The 19,647-nt window shown below is 55.6% G+C and overlaps 2 protein-coding genes across 2 annotated transcripts; one reads left to right on the top strand and one right to left on the bottom strand.

Moving 5' to 3' along the window:
* Window positions 1-2,385: 2,385 nt before the first annotated feature.
* CGN (cingulin) lies at window positions 2,386-13,023 on the bottom strand. Its single transcript, XM_063176197.1, is given in 24 exon segments — window positions 2,386-2,784; window positions 3,043-3,206; window positions 3,629-3,737; window positions 4,045-4,166; window positions 4,671-4,754; window positions 5,225-5,314; window positions 5,516-5,677; window positions 5,775-5,945; window positions 6,364-6,516; window positions 6,715-6,846; window positions 7,072-7,134; window positions 7,272-7,311; window positions 7,313-7,405; window positions 7,569-7,717; window positions 8,044-8,223; window positions 8,646-8,760; window positions 9,223-9,314; window positions 9,505-9,574; window positions 9,854-9,945; window positions 10,287-10,311; window positions 10,313-10,434; window positions 10,436-10,869; window positions 10,871-11,284; window positions 12,676-13,023. Coding segments are annotated over 23 exon segments (3,171 nt in total). The 5' UTR covers window positions 11,262-11,284; window positions 12,676-13,023; the 3' UTR covers window positions 2,386-2,666.
* On the top strand, window positions 12,132-19,373 carry PSMB4 (proteasome 20S subunit beta 4). Its single transcript, XM_063176476.1, is given in 12 exon segments — window positions 12,132-12,136; window positions 15,969-16,063; window positions 16,381-16,626; window positions 16,719-16,811; window positions 16,814-16,847; window positions 17,289-17,495; window positions 18,033-18,179; window positions 18,320-18,401; window positions 18,473-18,595; window positions 18,932-18,977; window positions 18,980-19,019; window positions 19,248-19,373. Coding segments are annotated over 12 exon segments (1,131 nt in total). The 3' UTR covers window positions 19,261-19,373.
* Window positions 19,374-19,647: the final 274 nt, after the last annotated feature.

Raw genomic sequence — 19,647 nt, 5'->3', positions numbered from 1 at the left:
GGATTTGGGAATTTTGGAGGGGTCCCGGAAATTCCAAGGGGGTTTGGGATCCCCAAAAGTCGTTCCAGAGGGGGGAAAAATTCCAGGAATTCCGGGAATTCCGGAATGAGGAAAACGAGGGACCCAGGAATTTTGAGGAGTGGCCCCGGGGATTTTAGAGAAGGGATTCGAGAATTTTGGGAAGGATTTTGGAATTTTGGGAATAAGGTCCCAGGAGTTACAAAGGGATTTGGGATCCCCCAAACTCCTCCAGAGGGCGGAAGAGCCCGAGAGTTCCGGAGTGGGAAAGGAGAGGCCCGGCAATTTTGGGAAGGGGATCCGGGAATTTCGGGAAGGGCCCCGAGGATTTTAGGGAAGAGATCCAGGAATTTTGGGAAGGATCTGGAATTTGGGGCGGGATCCTGGGAAAGGGATCCAAAACGGGGGAAAAAAATCCCGGGAGTTCCGGGAAGAGCAAAGGAAAGGAATTTTCCCGGGGATTTTTGCGGAAGATCCAGGAACTTTTTGGAATGCCGCAGGAATCTGGGGGGGTTTTTGGGGCAGGATTTCAGAATGCGGGGAAGGGTCCCGGGGGGGTCCTTACCGGGATTCCGGGAGCGCGGCCCAGCCCGGGAGTCCGTTCATGGCCCCGCCGCCACTTCCGCCTCACCTGAGCCAGGTGGCCACGCCCATGCCGGCACGCCCCCGGGGTTGGCTGTTGTTCGCGGGGTTTGGCGCGCCCCCTCTGGGTCCTGCCTGTGTTTGGGCACGGCTAAATTTGGGTAATGAGGCAATGTGGCACGCCCACAATGTGGAGGCCACGCCCACAAGGGGGAAGTTGGGTGAATTGGGAAAAAAATGGGGAGAATTGGGAAAAAATGGGGGAGAATTGGGAAAAAGGGGGGGAAAAGCTGCTGGGAAAGTTGGGACAGAATGAGGGAAAATCGGGATAAAAGTTGGCAAAACATGGGGGGAAAACTGGGATAAAACTGGGGGGAAACTGGGGCAAAGCTTCGCCAAGGCGTGCCAAGGTGACTCGAGCCGTGCCGGGCTGTGCCGGTGTCACACCCGGGTGTGCCCAAGCCGTGCCAATGTCACACCCGCGTGTCCCCAGCGGTGCCAAAGCCCCGCCCTGGCCGTGCTCTGCCAAGGCCGGAGCCGTGCCAAGCCCGGCCGGGCGTGTCCCCAGAGCCGTGCCAGGCCACCCCAGAGCCGTGCCAGGCGCTGTCCCCACCCCCCGGTGCCTCCCGGTTTCCTCCGGGCGTGTCCCCAGCTGGGGACACCTTGGGGACATCCCCGGGGACATCCCGGCGACGGTGGCACAGCGGAATCCCGAGCAACCCCGGGGAATTTCAGGGAATTCCAGAAAACCGCGGAGATCGGGAATTCCCGGGAAATTTCAGGGACTGGGAATTCCGGCCGCGCTGTCCCCGGGATGTCCCCAGGCTCGGGGGGAAACTGAGGCACGGAGGGGGTGGGGACAGCGCGGACCGGTCGGGCCGGTCCGGGGGCACCTCCGAGGGCACCGGGCACGGCCCTTCCGGGGTGGGGACACCGGGGGACACCGGGGGCACCTGCAGGGGCTGGCACGGCCCTCCCCGCGTGGTGGCCCCAGGGGATACCAGAGGTTGGCACCTGCAGGGGACACGAGGGGGGGACAGAGGGGCGGCAGCGGTGGCGCCTCCCTGGCGGGTGACCACACGGTGACCGCAGGGGACAGCGGTGGCACCTGCTGGGGACACGCCGGTGCCACCTGCGTGGCACGGCCCTTCCGGGGTGGGGACAGCAGGGGACAGCGGTGGCACCTGCGGGGACAGCGGGCGGGGCCCTTCCGGGGCGGGGGGCACGCAGTGACCGCAGGGGACACGGCCGGAGGCGGCCGCAGGGGACAGGGGTGGCTCAGGGCCACCCGCTGGGGACATCGCGGTGTCACCTGTGCGGGCGCGGGACGGCCCCGGGCACGGCCCCGCAGGGGGTGGTGGCACAGGGACACCGGGGCACAGAGGTGGGCACTGAGAATTCTGAGAATTACCACCCAGAATTCCCAATACCACCCAGAATTCCCCAAAATTCCCAAGAATTTCCCACCCAGAATTCCTGAACATTCCTGAACATTCCCACCTAGAATTCCCATCCAGAATTTCCCAAAATTCCAGACCCTGCTGCCCTTAAACCGCTGGATTTTATTCCAAATATCTTCGGGAGCAAGTGGAACAAAATTCCTGAATGGGGAAATCCCAGGGTTCTATTAAGTGTCCTCAGGAGATGGGAAATCCCTGAAAATCCCCAGAGATCCCAGGATTCCCACAGGGGTCCCGGCTGTTTTTCCTTCATGTCTCGCTTTGGGAATTTTTTCCTATGGAGCAGCCACAGCCCAGGGCTGATCTCAGCCGGAATTCAGCTTTGGGAATTTTTTCCTATGGAGCAGCCACAGCCCAGGGCTGATCTCAGCCGGAATTCCAGGGCTGACCCCAGGGCTGATCCCAGACTCGATCCCAGCTCCGGAATTCCCGGGAATCAGCAGGAGGAGGCTGATCCCAGGGATGAGCCCGGAACCGGTCCCAGGATGGGACCGATCCTGGAACCGATCCCAGCCTCAATGATGATGACGATGATGATGATGACGATGACGATGATGATGACGATGACTCCAGCATTCCCGGCATTCCCGGCATTCCCTCCCGGGCTCAGCAGGAGCTGGCCTGCAGGTTGGCCTCGCTCAGGAGGGAGGCGATGGCTGCGGACCCGAATTCCTCATCCGAGCTCAGCCGCTCGTCTTGCAGCGCCGAGTCCACGGCGCGGCGCCTGTGGGGGAAAATTCCAGCCTTTCCCGTGGAATTCCCAGCCATTTCCCTGGAATTCCCGGCCTCTCCCATGGAATTCCGGCCTTTTCCAAACCACAGTTCCCTAACCAGGCCTCCTTTTCCATGGATTTCGACCATTTCCCATGAATTTAGGACTTTTTCCTTGAGATTTGGGGTTTTCCCATGGGCTTGGGACCTTTCCATGGGTTTAGGGACCTTTCCCAGGGATTCTGGAATTTTCCACCTGGGAATTCCTTACCAGGCCTCCTTTTCCATGGATTTCAGGCGCCGCTGGAGCTGCTCGTTGAGCTCCTGCTGCTCCTCCAGCTCCCGCTGGGATTTTTTCCGGGCGTTTTCCAAGCGCTCGATTTCCTCCTCGGATTCGTCCACCTGGCGCTTCAGGGCCTTCACCCGCAGGCTCAGCTGGCAATTCCCGGGATTCAGGGTCAGATTTGGGATTTGGGAATTATGGGAGAATCCTGGGGTGCCCAGGCCTGGCCTTGGCCTCAAAATTTTAAGGATTTTAGAGCTTTTTTTAGGGATTTTAAAGGAATTTTTCAGGATTTTGGGGGCTTTTTTCCATCCCAAATCACTCCAGGAATTCCTTGGTTGGGATTTTAGGGATTTTCAGGATCCAAACTCCATTTTTTCCAAGGGTTCCCCACCCCTGAGATGGTGGGAATGTCACTGGCCTCGGATTTTTATGGGTTTTTTAAGGATGTTTGGGATCTTTACCAGCCCAAACCATTTCAGGATTCCCTGTCATGACTCAGATGGGATTTCTGGGATAAATCCTGGATCCTAGCCCAGGTTTCTCCATGGAATTCCAGGAACTCCAGCCCCACCTGGTCCCTTTGGTTGCTGCTGCTCTGCCGCTCCTCGTCCAGCTGCAGCGACAATTCCTTGATTTTCCGCTCCAGCTTCCGGTTGGACGAGAGCAGGACGCTCTTCTCCCTGTGGAAAACGGGAATTCCATGGATTCCCCGCCCTTTGGAGCGTCCTGGGAGTGGGATTTTCGACAGATCTTTATGGGATTTTAAGGAATTCCAGGGATGTAAAGGATTTTTAAGGAATTTTAAAGCAATTTTCAGGAACTGGTAAGGAATTTTCAAGGATTTTTTGGGGGGATTTTTAAGGGATTAGGGATTATGGAGAAATTTGGGAATTGGGATTTGAGATTTGGGAATTGGGAAATGGGATTTGGTATTATGGAAAATGTGGGAATTGGGACTGGAAAAATTTGGGATTTGGGATCGGGCACCTCTCCTCGGCCTGGAGCTGCTCCCGGAGCTCTTCCAGCTGCGATTCCAGCTGGGAATTGCGGCTGTTCCCGGGTCGCTGCTGCCCCTCGGAAGCGGCCAGCCGGTTCTTCAGCTCCTTGTTCTGGGAAAAATTCCCAAAAATCCCCCTGATCCCGGGGCTCTTCCCGGTTTTGCCAAGTTTCCCAATGGGGAGGAATTCCGGGAATTCTTTGCAGGATTCCAGGAGTCAGGAAGGTGGGGGAAAGTGGGAATTCTGGGACTTGTCTGTGAGGAAAAGTGGGAATTCTGCACAGGAAAAGTGGGAATTCTGTTGGAATACTGCAGGGAAAACACCCTGGGAGAGGGCAGAGAACCCCAGAAGTTGGGACTGGGAATAAAAGGAAAAGCAGGAAAAGCTGGAAAAAAACAAGAAAAAAACCAGGAAAAAAAACCTGAAAAAGTAGGAAAAAAGCAGGAAAAAAACTGGGAAAACTCTTTGGAATCATGACCCCATTCCCAAGGATTCTTTTCCCAGAATTCCTCCTGAAATCTGGGTTCCCACATGGCCATTCCCACCAGGATTCGAGGCTGGATCCAGGGATTTTTCCTGGGAATTTGTCCGGGATTTTCCGGGGATTTCCCGCACCTGGCGCTCCAGGGAGGATTTGTCACATTCCAGGTCCTGGCGGCTCGAACGTTCCTGGAGCAGCTCCGCCCGCAGCTGCTCGATCTGGGAACAAACCCAAAAAGCCACGAATTTCCAGGATGTTCCATGGATTTCCATGGACTTTCTCATGGATTTCAGGAATGGGATCAGCAGATGCGCTGGGTTTCTCCAGGAATTGTGGGAAAAGGATCCCTGGGATTATTCCCAGCTGGAAAAATTGGGAAAAATTCCCATTTTATGCCCCATTTATGCCCTAGAATTTTTGTAGAAAAAGGAGGGAATAAAGTTTGGGAAAAGCCCAGAATCCATTGGGATTTAATCCCCACATTCCCACCCAAACATCAAAAATTGGGAATTCCTTTGGGAATTCTTTATCCCTTCTCCCAACCTCTTTAAATCCCCATTCCCGCCCCAACTAACAATTCCCAGTTGGAATTTTCAGCTGGGTCCTTGGGGGCAGGGGGAGGGGTTGGAATTCCAGGAGAATTCAATTTTTGCCAAGATAAGAATTCCCAAAATTCCCTGGATTTTACCTGATCCCGGCTCCGGGTCACCCTCTCGCTCAGCAGCTCCACCGAGCTCCGCTCCTCGTCCAGCTCCAATTCCAGGCGTTTGGATTTTTCCTGATGGGAATTTGGGATGGAATTTCTAGGGAATTTTCTGGGAATTTTGGAAAAATTTTGGGGGAAATTTCTGGGATCTTCTGGGAATTCTTTAGGAATTTTCCATTATTTTTTAGGAGGAATTTTCTGGGAGTGATATTGGAAATTTTTTTCCATTTCTTGGATTGTTTGTTTTTTTTTTTTTTTTTCAGGAATCCCCACCTCCAGCGCCTTGGAATGCCGAGCTCGCTCTTCCTGGGATCGCTTCCGATTTTCCAGGTCCTGCTCCAGCTCCTGGAGCCTCTGCAGCAGCAGCTCCTTGTCCAGCAGGATCCGATCCCGCTCTTCCCGGTTTTCCTGGATCGTCTCCTTCAGCCGGGAAACCTGCCGGAAAAACCCCAACATTACCCAAACTCTCGGCCGGATTTTCCCAAAAAATCCACAGAATTCCTGCAAAACTCAGCTCTGATTCCCAACAAACCTCGTCCTGGAGCTTCCCGAGGTTCTGTTGGAATTTTTCTGCCTCAGCCTCGCGGTCTTGGGCGATTTTTTGGGAATCCGTGAGTTCCCGCCGGGATTTTTCCTGGAATTCTTCCAGTTGGGATCGGAGCGAGGCCAGGGAGCTCTGGGATTCCGCCGTCATCTGCTCCAGCTGGAAAACAGGAATTTTGGGATTGGGAATTTTGTGAGATGGTGCCAAAACTGGGATCTGGGTGGAAATTTTGGGGGGGTGGAAATCCCAGCATTCCATGAAAAAAGCTGAAAATACCATGGAAAACCCCCAGAATTCAATGGAAAAAAAAAAAAATTCCCCTCAGATTCCCCCAAAAAAACCCACTCCAAAATGCCACAAAATCCTCTGAAATTCAGTGAAAAACCCCCGAAATTCCATGAAAATCCCTGGAATCTTTTCGCACACCTCCTGACTGAGCCGATCCCACCGGAGCCGATCCCAAATCCCGCAGGGAAACCCCACAATTCCATGAAATAAGCCCTCCAAAAACGCCCAGTAATTCACAAAAAACCCCAAAATCCCACGAAAGCCGCCGGGACTCCGGGAATTCCCGCACCTCCTGGCTGAGCCGGTCCCGCCGGCGCCGCTCCTCGCTCAGGGCCGATCCCAAATCCCGCAGCTCCCGCTGGGATTGCTCCAGGCGCGATCCCAAATCCCGCTCCCGCTCCGCGCCGGATCCCAGCGACTCGGCCAGCGCCGCGCGCTCCGCCTGCCGCAGACACCGCCGCATTTTGGGGATCTTTTGGGGCTTTTTGGGGTTTTGGGGGATTTTGGGATGATTTAGGGATTTTTGGGGATTTTTGGGGAGGTTTGGGTGGGGGATATTTTGCGATTTTTTTGGGATTTTTCTTTGGGTTTTTGGGAATTCCCAGCCCCACCGGTTTGGGGTTTTGGGAATTCCTAGCACCTCCAGTTCGGCCACTTTCTCCTGGAGCCGTTCCCAGTTTTCCCGCTGATCTTGGGATTCCTCCAGCCGCGATTCCAGAACTTTCCGCGCCTCCACCGACGCCTCCAGCGCTGATTCCAGGGAAATCTGGGCCTTGGGGGATCCAGGGGGATTTTGGGGATTTTTTTTTTAATTTTGGGGAATTCTCGAGGAATTATTTTATTTTGAAGGCTTTTGGGGGGGACTTTGTAGGAATTCTTTTTAATTTTTTGGGATAATTTTGGCTGAGCCCACAATAAGCAAATCTGGGACCCCAAATTCCGAAAAGTCCCAAAAATTTCCAGAAAATTTCCAATTTCTGGGATTTCTCCCCCTTACCTGAGCAGCCTCGTCCCGCTCCCCCCGGAGCTTTTCCAGATCCTTCCGGGCCTGCTCCAGTTCCTGAGAAAAAGCCCAAATTTTAGAGAAAAAATAATGGATTTTTGGGGAAAAATCCCAAATTTAAGCCAAAAAAAAGTCACAAATCAGGGCGGAAAAAATCCTGAGTTTTGGGATAAAACTTCCCGGATTTCTCGCACCTTCCGGAGCTTTTCCATCTCCTGGGGGTCGCTCCGGGTTCTGGTCCCGATCCTCCCGCACCGCCTGGAATCGCTTCTGGAGCTCCCGGAGCTCTTCCTCCAACTCCTCCCGCTCCAGCCGCGCCTGCAGCAGCCTGGAAAATCCCAACAATTCCCAACATTCCAACATTCCCTCCATCCCAAAATCTCCAACCCTGTTTTGTTGGGATTTGGAGTGGAAAATCATTAAAATCTTGGAAAATCTCGGAAAATCCAGAAAATCCCAAATTTCAGATCACCCCAGGCTCTGGGACTCACTCCTGCTTGGAATTCCGGAGCTCTTCCTTGTTTTTCTGGAACATTTCCCGCCACTGCTCTGTCTCCTCCGCGCTCTCCTCCAGCTCCCGCCGCAGATTCCGGAGCTGCATTCCCAAATTTTCCCGTTCCTGCTCCAGGCTGGATTTCTCCTGCAAGGAATTGACAAGATTCCCCCAGGAAAAAAAAAAAATTTCTCCGGGAATTCGAGCCAAAATATCCGTGGAATCGGCGCTGGGTCCGTGGAAATTCCAGAGGGGTTTTGTCCCAGTTTTTTCCCCCCATGCCAGAGGGATTTTTCCCAATTTTTCCCACGTTCCACTGGGGGTTTTTTCCCATTTTTTTCTCCCCATTCTAGAGGTTCAGAATATGGGGAAAAGCCTGGGATTCCCAGCGCCATGCCGAATTCCATTCCCAAATTCCCACCCCAAATTCCTGCCCTGAGTTCCCATCCCGAATTCCCGTCCCGCATTCCCACCTCCGAGACCCGCTCCGTCTCCGCCCGCATCGCCTCCATCTCCCCCCGGAGCCGCTCCAGGTCGGAATCGTGAGCGGCCACCTCGGCCTTCAGGGCCCCCTTGAGCGCCTGCAGCTCCCGCTCCTGGCGCCGCCGCGACCCCAAAACCTCCTGCAGCTGCTCCCGGCACTCCTGCAGCTCCTGGCAACGGGAAAACCGGATTTGGGACATGGGGAAACCCCAGAACATCCTGGGAACGGCAAAACCGGGATTTAGGGTGGGAAAAACCCTCCAAAGCTCCTGGGAACGGGAAATACAGGATTTGGAATGCGGAAAAAACCCCAAAACCTCCTGGGAATGGGAAATCTGGGATTTGGGATGTGGAAAAACCCCCAAAAACCTCCTGGCAACGGGGAAAACGGGATTTGGGGGTGGAAAAACCCGCAAAAGCTCCTGGGAATGGGAAATTTGGGATTTGGGGCTTTGGTTTGGGGGTTTTTTTTGTGTGGTTCTTACTGGGATTTTTCTCAGTTTGAGGTTTTTAGAGCTTTTCTTTGTGTTGGTTTTTTTTTTGGGGGGGGGGGGTGAGTTTTTTTCCCCATTTTTGAGGTTTTTAGGGGTACCTGGTAGAGGTCCTGTGTGTCGGGGTCACTTTTGGGATCGGTGGCCAGCAGCTGCCCCTCAAGGTGGCCCAGCCGAGCCTCCAGCGCCTCCTTGGCGGCTCTCAGCTCGCTCAGCCTGGGCAATGAAGGGTTAACGGGGCAAATCAGGAGTTAATGGGGGAAATCGAGGCTAATTGGGGTTTTCTGGGGGAAATAAATGGTTCCTGGAGTTTTTTTAAGGTTCAGGGGGGATTTGGGGGGAGTTAGGTGGAATTAGGGGAGGTTTGGGGGGGATTAAAGGAGGTCTAGAGGGTCTTGAAAGGGTCTTTGGGCCCCAAACCCCAAAAGGGACAAAGGGGGACCCACAGTGACCTCAAACCCCAAAGTGCCACCCAAGACTGCCCCCGACCCTTTAGGGGACCACAAACCCCAAAGGGACACCAGGGGTGACCCAAACTCCAAAGGGCCACCCCAAACCTGCCCCTAACACTTTAGGGGACCTCAAACCCCTGGGGGTGACCCCAAACCCCCGGGGGGTGACCCCAAAGGGACAATGGGGGTGACCCCAAACCCATGCCCCCATCGGTGACCCCATTACTGGGCCTGGCTCCGCTGCAGCTCCTGGGATTTCCGGTCCAGGGCCTCCCGCAGGATTTGGGATTGCGGCGAGTCTGGAGCCACCATGGAAGTCTGGGACATATGGAAACATTTGGGATGTTGGGGACATCCCGTCCTAAAATCCCAAACCCCAAACCCATCCCAAACCCCAAACCCATCCCAAACCCCAAACCCATCCCAAACCCCAAATCCATCCCAAATGCCAAATCCATCCCAAACTCCAAATCCCAAACCACAAAACCCCTGGAGTTTTCCCACTCACCGCCAGCTCCTGGAATTTTCCCAGCAGCCTCGAGGTTTTCCTTTTCAGGGAAATTTCGCTCTCGGAACTCCTGGATTTGGGGTCGGATTTTGGGGGAAAATAATTGGGAACGGGGTCATGGGAAAAGGGAAAGGCAGGAATTGCTGCTGGATCCCCCCAAATCCCGAATTTGGGGGAATTGGGGTCATGGAGTTGGAATTTTAGGGCACTTTCAGGGGATTTCGGTGAATTTTAGGGAGGTCTCGGGGGGATTTTGTGGCATTTGGGAGAAATTCAGGGGGATTTGGGGGGCTTTTGGGGCTGTTTTTGGGGAATTTGAGGCTATTTTTGGGGTGTTGCGGGGGCTCACCCCTCCTTTAGGATGCTGTAGATGAGCTCGGTGGGGTTTTCGCCGCCCCCCAATTCCCGCTGGTCCCGCAGCAGGTCCGGGGTGGATTTCAGCTTCAGGAGGGAACAAAAACGCTCAATTCCAACAAAAAACCCCAAATCCCACATTCCAGAGGGGGGAAAAGCCCCACATTTTACAGGAAAAAACCCATTATTTTATGGGGGAAAACCACAATTTCATAGGAAAATAACCCACATTTAATGGGGGAAAAAGCTCCGCAATTTTACAGGTAAAACCCCCCCAAATTTAATGGGGAAAACGCCTTAAATTTTATAGGAAAAAAAATTTTTAGGAAAAACCCCAATTTTCATGTAAACCCCCCATTTTTTAGGGAAAAAAAAAAAAAAACCAAAAAAAAAAAAAAACACTTTTTGAGGAATTCCCCCCCAGATACCTGCATCTCCACGCTCTGCTCCTCCACGCCCCAAACCCGCCGGGAATTTGGGGAATTTGGGGCGGGATCGGGGCGGATTCCGGGAACCCCGCGCATCCAAACTCTGCGAGCGCTTCCTCGGAGCCGCCCCGGGGCCGCGGAACCTCCGCGGCCGCTCGCCCGCGGGGCAAATTCCCGTCGAATTTGGTGATCAAGGAATCCACGGAGCGCAGCGGCTCCGTGTCCACATCCCCAGGAATTTGGGGAATTTCCGCATCCCTTTTTCCCGGTGTTTCCCCGCTCTTGGGAAAAGGCGCGCTGAGGTCCCCGTGCGATTGGGATCGGCGCAGCTCCTCCGAGGGTTTGGCGATTTTCAGGTGCTGATCCGAGGATTTTGGGGCACGCCGGGATCTTCCCGGGTCCTGATCCGAGAATTTTGGGATCCCCCGAGGCCGCCCCGAAGTTTCTTCATCCCAGGATTTGGGGACCCCCCTGGATCCCCCCGGAATTTCCTGATCCGAAGATTTGGGGACCTTCCTCAGCTCCTCATCCAGGATCTGGGGACCCCCCGCGACCCCCCTGAACCTTCCTGCTCTGAAAATCTTGGGACCCCCTGAACTCCCCCCAACTCCTCCTCCAAAACTTTTGGGACCCCCCGAGACCCCCCTGAATCTTCCTGCTCCGAAAACCCGCGCCCCCGCGCATCCCCCCATCCCAAGTCTCCCCCTCCTCCTCCTCGGAGCCGCTGTGGGGCCGGGTTTTGGGGGCGCTCGGGGGCGGTTCGGGGTGTCCCCCTCTGATCTGCACGCCGAAGCTGTCGCCGCCGCGCTGGCCGCTGTTGAGCACCACGAAGGGCTGCCCGGCGATGCCCTGGACGCGCACGGCCACGCCGTAGGAGCCGCCGCGGCCGCGGGAGGAGCGCGGGGGGCGCCGCGGCTCCCGCAGGTCGCTGATGAAGCGGATCTGCACGCCGTGGTCCAGCGGCTGCTCCGCCATGGAGCCGGGCCGAATTCGGGCTCCTTAGGGGGCGGGGGAAATGGGTTTCCTCGGTTTTCCCCGGTTTTTGGCATTTTTCCCCATTTTCTCACCGGTTTCCCACTTCCCCCCCCTTTTTTTTGCCCTTCCCCCTCCCCCGCCCCCCCCGGTTTCCTCCTTTTCCCCCCATTTTTTGCGGTTTTTCCCCACAGTTTTCCTCTTCCCCCCGCCTTTTTCGCGGTTTTTTCCCCATTTTATCACGTTTTTTTCCCCCATTTTCCCCTTCCCCCGCCCCCGTTTTTCGCCGGTTTTCCCCCATTTTATCACGGTTTTTTCCTCCCTGCTTTTCCTCTTTTTTCCCGCTTCCCTCCCCCCCCCGGTTTTCCCAGTTTTCCACATTCTATTTCAGGTTTCCCTCTTTTTTCCCATTTTTTTCCCAGTTTTCCCCAATTTTTATGCGCTTTTCCCCCTTTTCTCCCCCGTTTTTTCCTGTTTTTTCTCCGATTTCCCTATTTTTTTCCTCGGCGTTCCCCATTTTCCCCCTTTTTTCGCTTGCTTCCCCTTTCCCTCCCCCCTTTTTTCCCGTTTCCCCTAATGTTCCCGGGTTTTTTCCCAGTTTTTTTCCCGGTTTTTCGGACGAGCGGTGGCATTTTGGGAGCAGCGCGAGGACGGAACCTCCCCCCGCCCTCGATCCCAGAAATCCTCTGGAAGCCCCGGGAAAAAAAAAAAAAAATCGGGAATTTGGGGACGGAGAAGCCGCGAGCCCGCCCCGAATCGGCCCCAAATTCCGGGACTTTTTCCAGGGGGCAGACGCGGCTGGGAAAAAAATCGGAAATTTCGGGTTGGAAAAGCCGCGATTCTACCCCAAATTCGGGAGTTTTTTTCGCGGGAATGACGCGAGGAGCTGCGGAATGAGAGTGGGAAAGGGGATTTGGGGATGTTTGTTGGGATTTGGGGATGTTTGTTGGGATTTGGGGATGTTTGTTGGGATTTGGAGGATGTTTGTTGGGATTTGGAGGATGTTTGTTGGGATTTGGAGATGTTTGTTGGGATTTGGGGGATTTGGGAATGCCAGGATGGGTCTGAAGTCTCAGGAGAATCCTAAAAAAACCCAAAGGGACTGAGTTGAGCGTGGGATGGGAGTGGGGAAAAGGATCCCGGCCAAATCCTGCTGCCCCTCCGGAATCCCCACAAATCCCTGAAATGGCAAGGGAAGGATCCTGGGAGCGGAATTCCCGAATCCCTAAATCCCCAAATTCCCGAGTCCCTAAATTCCCGAACCCCCAAATCCCCAAATCATGCCGTCCCTTCGGTATCACCACAAATCCCAGGAATCTCAAAATCCCTGGAATTTCAGGGGAAGGATCCTGGGAGTGGAATCCCCCAATTCCCAAACCCCCGGGATCCAGGAAATGTAGGAAATCCAGGCACCGACCTGAGCAGGGAGCAGCGCCAGCGGAAAATCGGGAATTTTTCCAGGTGGCCAAAAGGGCAGCCGGGGCGGGCCCGGGCGGGGCCGGGAGCGATCCCGATGGGAATTCCGGGATCCAGGGAAGAGCTCTGGAAAGGCCCAGGAGGGGTCGGGATCACCGGGAAGGGCTGGGATCCATCACGAACCCTTGGATCCTTCCCAGATCCCAGGATCCATTCCCAGGCCTGGGATCCACCTCAGATCCCGGGATCCATCATCAACCCTTGGATCCATCCCAAAATTCACGGATCCATCCCAAATCCCCGAATCCATCCCCAACCCTTGGATCCATCCCAAATCCCTGGATCCATCCCCAACCCTTGGATCCATCCTGGAGCAGGTGGAGAATCCATGGGGGGGGGGGGGGAGGGGGGTTGGGAATCTTCCCAGATGGCTCCGGAAAAACCGGGAACGGGGGAGGGTCGGAAAACTGGGAGAGGATTTGGATTTTCCAGAAATTCGGGAGAGGATCGGATATTCCCAAAATGAGGAAATCTGGGGCAGGAATTGCTCCTTTGCTCACCCAGGATTTCCAGGATTTCACTGGAAAACTGAAAGGAAAGAAAACGGGAAAAGGGAATTTGGGGCCTGAAAAAATGGGGGAAAAGCAGGAAAATGCAAATTTTGGGGCTGAGAAAAACCAGAATTTTGGGGATTTCCCTGGAAAACCAGAGGGAAAAAAAGCAGAAAAGGGAATTTAGGGCCTAAAAAATCCCAAAAATGGGAGTTTCCCTGGGAATGGGGTCGGGAAAAATCAGGAGGGGCCATCCCAGCCCCTTTGGAAGGGCGGAATTTTGGGGATTTTCTGGCTGGCCGGGATCCAGGGAAGCACAAAGAGCCTTTGTGGCTCCGACCCAGAAAAAGCCGTTTTGTAATTCCCAGTGTGGCCGGAAAATCTGGGAAAAAAAATGAAACTGGAGTTCCTTTTCCAGGGTTTTTTCCCCTCTTCCTGAAGGAGGAAAAGGGAATTTGGGATTTTGAGAATGGAGAAAGGGAGGGAAAAATCCGGCTGGTCAATGGTGGGAAAGGAAGGAAAAAAATCCCAAATTTTCCCAAAATATTCCCAAAATTGCTGGGTTGGGATCTTCCCAATACTTAGAATGGCTCCAGAGAGGTTTTCCCAAAATTCTGCTTCATTTTCCCAAAATTCTGCCCCATTCCCGAGTCCCTGGGGCCCAAATTGAGTTCCAAATAATCCCAAAGAATTCCTGAATTATCTCAAATGATCCCAAATTAATTATCCCAAGTGATCCTAAATGATCATAAATTATCTCAAATTATCCCAAATTATTCCAAATTAATTATCCCAAACCATCCCAAATTAATTATCCCAAACCATCCCAGATTAATTATCCCAAACCATCCCAGGGTTTTTTTGCCTCCAGGGGGATTTTTTTTTGATGTCTCCCAAAATTCCACCCTCGGCTCCTCCCCCGGGCGTTGTTTGGGGCCAAAGTCCGGGGATTTGGAGCCGCGCCCAAAAACCGGGAGCGGCTTTTCCGGATTTTCCAGTTTTTCCCGTTTTCCTGGGAACCCGAAACCGGGCAGGGGCGGAGATCGAGGGGGGAGAGGGAATTACAGCTGGAAAAATGGGAATTTTCACCCGGAAAAAGGGTCGGGCATGGGATCTTTCCCTAGGAAAAGGCTTGGGAGAGGGATTTCCATTTGGGATCGGGACATTTGTGATCAGGAATGTTCGGGATTGGGATCAACCCCCAGGAGCTGAATTCCTGAATTCCAGCCCAGCCCTGGGCAAAGTTCCCAGGTCAACCATCGCCCCCAAATCCTGGGAAATCCCGGGGCAATCCCGGGGCAATCCCGACCCCGCTCCCAGCGCGGGATCGGGTGTCGGTTTCCAGGGAAATCGAGCCCTTGGAACCAGAGCCCGCGGGATAAAATTCCCGAGCACAGAAAAGCGGAAAAGCCTCAGGACAACCAGGAATGATCCCGTTCCTTTGGGACAACCGGGAATGATCGCGTTCCTCAGGATAACCGGGAATTGGGAATGATCCCATAACTTTGGGGCAACCGGGAATGATCCCGTTCCTTCGGGATAACCGGGAACGATCCCATCCCCTAGGGAATTATCCCATTCCTTTGGGAGAACTGGGAATGGTCCCGTTCCTTTGGGATAACCGGGAATGATCCCATTCCTCAGGATAGCCAAGAATGATCCCATACCCTCGGAATAACCAGGAAAGATCCCATTCCCTGGGATAACCGGGAACGATCCCATTCCCTGGACACCAAAATCCCTGCGGGGTTTGGGGTCACTCTGGGCTTGCCCTGAATCCCATCCCGGATTTCACCCCGAAATTCCCGCCCCGAGGAATTCGCCCCGAGTTCAATCCCACACACTGCCCCCGGGAATTCCCTCCCTGGCCCCAAAAAGCCGCAGGGAAAAGGTGAAACCCCAAATCCTGCCCAGGGAAAGGGAATTCCGATGATCCCAAACCGGTCTGACCAGTCTGGGAATGCCCGGAGCGATCCCAAAAACCCGGAACAAAAAGGAACAAAACCCCTGGATTTGGGATCCCTTGGATTGGGGATCCTCTGGATTGGGGATCCTCTGGATTTGGGAAGAGGCTCCAAAAATCGCCCTGGATTTTTCCCAAAATATCGAAGGGATAAAAGGCGGAAGTTGCACTGCCCTGAAAGGTTGGGAAGGGTTTTCTGAGGGGATCCCACAGGACAGGACCCCAAAAAGGGACACCGGGACCCCATAGAGGGACACTGGGACTCCATAAAGGGACACTGGGACCCCAAAAAGAGACACCGGGACCCCATAGAGGGACAGCAGGACACCAAAAAGAGACACCGGGACCCCAAAAAGGGACACTGGGACCCCAAAAAGGGACACCGGGACCCCAAAAAGGGACACTGGGACCCCAAAAAGAGACACCGGGACCCCAAAAAGAGACACCGGGACCCTACAAAGGGACAGCAGGACCCCATAGAGGGACACCGGGACCCCATAGAGGGACACTGGGACCCCATAGAGGGACAGCAGGACCCCAAAAAGAGATGCTGGGACCCCAAAAAAGGGACACTGGGACCCTACAAAGGGACAGCAGGACCCAAAAAGGGACTCTGGGACCCCTTTCCATAGGGCAGGACCCCATTAAAGGACACCAGGATTCGTTCCTTGGGGACAGGACCCCACAAAGGGACAGCGGGACCCTGTCCGTGTCCCCAGGCCCCTCTGCGTGTCACCCGGACCCTGTCCCGTGTCCCCAACGCCCTCTGCGCGTCCCCAGGTCCCCTCCCGGTGCCACCAGTGCCCTCTCCCGTGCCTCCACGAGCGTCTCCGGTGTCACCGGCGCCTCCTCCGGTGTCACCAGCGCCCTGCCCGGTGGGACAAGACCCTGTCCGGTGCCACCAGCGCCCTCTCCGGTGTCACCGGCGCCCTGTCCCGGGCCACCAGCCCTCCCTCTCGTGCCACCAGCGCCCTGCCGGGTGTCCCCAAGTTCCCCGCCCAGGGGGCAGGACGCCCTCCCGTGCCACCGGCCCCTGTCCGGTGTCCCCACACCCCTGTCCGATGTCCCCAGCCCCTGTGCGATGTCCCGAGATCCCTCTGCGATGTTCCCACAGCCCTGTCCGGTGTCACCAGGCCGTGTGCGGTGTTCCCAGCCCCTGCCGCTGTCCCTAGGCCGTGTCCGGTGTCCCCAGGCCCCGTTTGCCGGTGTGTCCCCCCCCCACTCACCGCCCGCTCCCGCCGCAGCCACCGCAACCTGTTACCTTCGCTCAGGCCCCGCCCATCGCCACTGATTAGCCGGCGCAACCACAAACCCCGCCCAACGGGCGCGGCCCCGTACGACAAGCCCCGCCCATCACCGCACCGGTGCTGCGTCACGTGGTGGTGCCGCCATCTTCAGGAGGGAACCGGCCGGTGTTTTCGCCACGTTCAAGATGGCTGTGAAGCCACGCCCACTCTACGGTGGCGGGGAGAGACCGGGTTTCCTTGGCGCAGGCGCAATCGCGGCGTGACTAAGATGGAGGTCGGGCAGCGCCGCCGCCGTTCTGGGCCGGGGGCCCGGCCCCGGGACAAACGTACATCCCCCGGGCTCTGGGACACACCGACATCGCTCCCCGGGGCACCGGCACCGGCCCGCCGCGCTGCCCGCCGGCCGCACGCTGTGAGGGCAGCGGGGGCGCGGGAAGGGCTGAGGGGGATGGGGGGGCTGGGGGGGTCCTGTGGGGGGTCCTGAGGGGGATGGGGGGGAGGTCCCGGGGGAGATGGGGGGAGGAACTGAGGGGGAACTGGGGAGACTGGGGGGGTCCGTCAGGGGGCAGGAAAATGGAGAGACTCACGGGATTTGGGGAGGGGGAGGGGAAATGGGGGCATTTGGGGAGGGTCTCTGAGGGCTGGGGGGCGAACTGGGAGCAGAACTGGGGGGTACTGGGGAGGGGGAAAGGGAAGGGGCAGAAAATCCGGGAATGCCGGGGAGACTCCGGGGGCGCAGGACAGAGAAACTGGGACCCAAACTGGAGTGACTGAGACCCAGATTGGTGTGACTGGGACCCAGAGCGGTGAGACTGGGACCCACACCGGTGTGACCCCGATCTCGGTGTGCCAGGAGCCCGATGGTGACCGGGACGTCGGTGCTGGGGCTGAAGTTCTCCGGGGGGGTGATGCTGGCCGCAGACACGGTGGGATCCTTTGGATCCCTGGCACGGTTCCGGGGCATCTCCCGGCTCCTCAAGGTCAACGACTCCACCGTGCTCGGAGCCTCCGGGGACCTGGCAGATTTCCAGCACCTGCGGCAGCTCCTGGAGCAGATGGTGTAAGATTCCCAGGAATTTGGGAATTCCCCAGCCCAAAATCCCAGATCGATTCCCGGGAATTCCCAGCCCAAAATGTCTTGGGAATTCCGAGATTCCCCATCCCACAATCCCCAGCTGATTCCCAGGGATTTGGGAATTTCCCATCTCCAAATCCTTGACTGATTCCTGCCAAGTCCCCACCCCAGAATTCCAGGGGAATATGGGAATTTCCCATCCCCAATCTTTTCTGTGTGCCAATCCCCAGAATTCCGCTGCTCCAATCCTGGAATTCCTTGAGCACCAATCCCAGAATTCCTTGAACACAAATCCATGAATTCCTCTGAATTCCTTGGGCACAAAATCCCTGAATTCTTTGGAATTCTTTGAGCACAAATCCATGAATTTCCTGGCATTCCATCCCTGGATTCAGCGGCATTTTTTGCTCCGCTCCAATCCCCGAATCCCTGCTCTCCAATCCCCGCTCTCCAATCCCCAAATCCCCGCTCTCCAATCCCTGAATCCCTGATCTCCAAGGCCGGAATTCCCTGGAATTTCAGGATCGACGAGGAGCTGCTGGGGGACGGGCACAGCTACAGCCCGCGGGCGCTGCACTCGTGGCTGACGCGGGTCCTGTACAACCGGCGCTCCAAGATCAACCCACTCTGGAACACCGTGCTCATCGCCGGCGTCTACGGCGGGGAGAGGTGAGGAGCCCGGCGCTGGCAGCTCCGCGGCTTTCTCCTTCTTCCCAGGGAAATTCCTTTCTCCTGGGGTGCTTCCTGCTCTTTCCCCAAGGGAATTCCCGGTTCCCGGGGTGTTCTCACTGTCCCCCGTTGTTCTGCAGTTTCCTGGGATATGTGGACATGCTGGGCGTGGCCTACGAGGCGCCGTCGTTGGCCACGGGATTCGGGGCTTACCTGGCCCAGGTGAAATTGATATTTTGATTTTTTGATGTGATTTTAATTGGTTTTTTCCTTTATTCCCAATCTGTGTGCAGCCGCTGCTGCGGGCGGAGCTGGAGCGGGACCGGGACCGGCTCCCGACGCGGGAGGAGGCGCGGGAGCTGCTGGAGCGCTGCCTGAAGGTGCTCTACTACAGAGACGCTCGCTCCTTCAACAGGGTTTGTATCCAGGAATCCACCCCAAAACCCATCCCAACATCTGTGGGATACGTGGGATCCACCCCAAACCCATCCCAATCCTGGGAACTGCTGGAGCGCTGCCTGAGGGTGCTGTACTACAGGGACGCTCGCTGCTTCAACAGGGTTTGTATCCCAAGGCCATCCCAAAACCCTGGGAATTCACCCCAAAATCCATCCCAAATCCATGGGATCCACCCCAAACCCATCCTAATCCCAGGGTTTTTGCCACGGAATCCCGGACTGGGATTGAGGAATTCCGGGGTTTTTCTCATGGGATTCCGGGTGGGAATTGAAGAATTCCGGGCTTTTCCACAGTACGAGGTCGCCACAGTGACGGAGAAGGGCGTGGAGCTGGAGGGACCCTGACCCTGGAGGCCAACTGGGACATCGCCCACGTGGTCAGGTAATTCCCACCCGGAATGTTGGGATTTGGAATTCTGGGGGTTCTGGGGACATCCAGGTAATTCCCACCTGGATACAGCGGGATTGAGAATTCCAGAGGGACATCCAGGTGTTCTGAGATCCAGGGTGACAATTCCTGCTCCCTGAGGAACATCAGGTGTATTTTCTGCCCCTCTAACCCCCATTTTCCCCTTTTTTCCCCATTTTTACCCTGTTTTCTGTTTTGCAGAGGTTTCGAGTGATCTCCAGGAGCTGCTCCGGCCTCGTCAAATCCCCATTTTTATCCATCCCTTCCTTCCCTCTGGAATGGCAAATCTGCCATTTTTTGGGAATAAAATCGATCGTTTAAGACCAATCTGTGTGTTTGTTCTTTGGGAATCCTCAAAAACTGTGGGAATTCTCCTGGAAAACACAGATTTCAGGAAATTCTGGAATTCTGGGTGGATGCTGTGGCCCCAGATCCCAATTTTAACCGAAATTGTGGAATTTCTGAGGTGGGAAAAGCCCTTCTGGATGGAGCCCAGGAATCCCTAAACCCTGTCCACGATTTTGGGGCATTCCATGGGATTTTTCCTCAAAATCCCAAACCTGGAGGGATTTCGAGGCCACAAAAATCCAATTAAAATGGA

This window comes from Melospiza melodia, chromosome 25 (genome assembly GCF_035770615.1).
Source record: "Melospiza melodia melodia isolate bMelMel2 chromosome 25, bMelMel2.pri, whole genome shotgun sequence".
Taxonomy (NCBI): Eukaryota; Metazoa; Chordata; class Aves; order Passeriformes; family Passerellidae; genus Melospiza; species Melospiza melodia.
The sequence above is the reverse complement of the archived record's forward strand: the minus strand, read 5'-3'. Positions and strand labels throughout refer to the sequence as shown.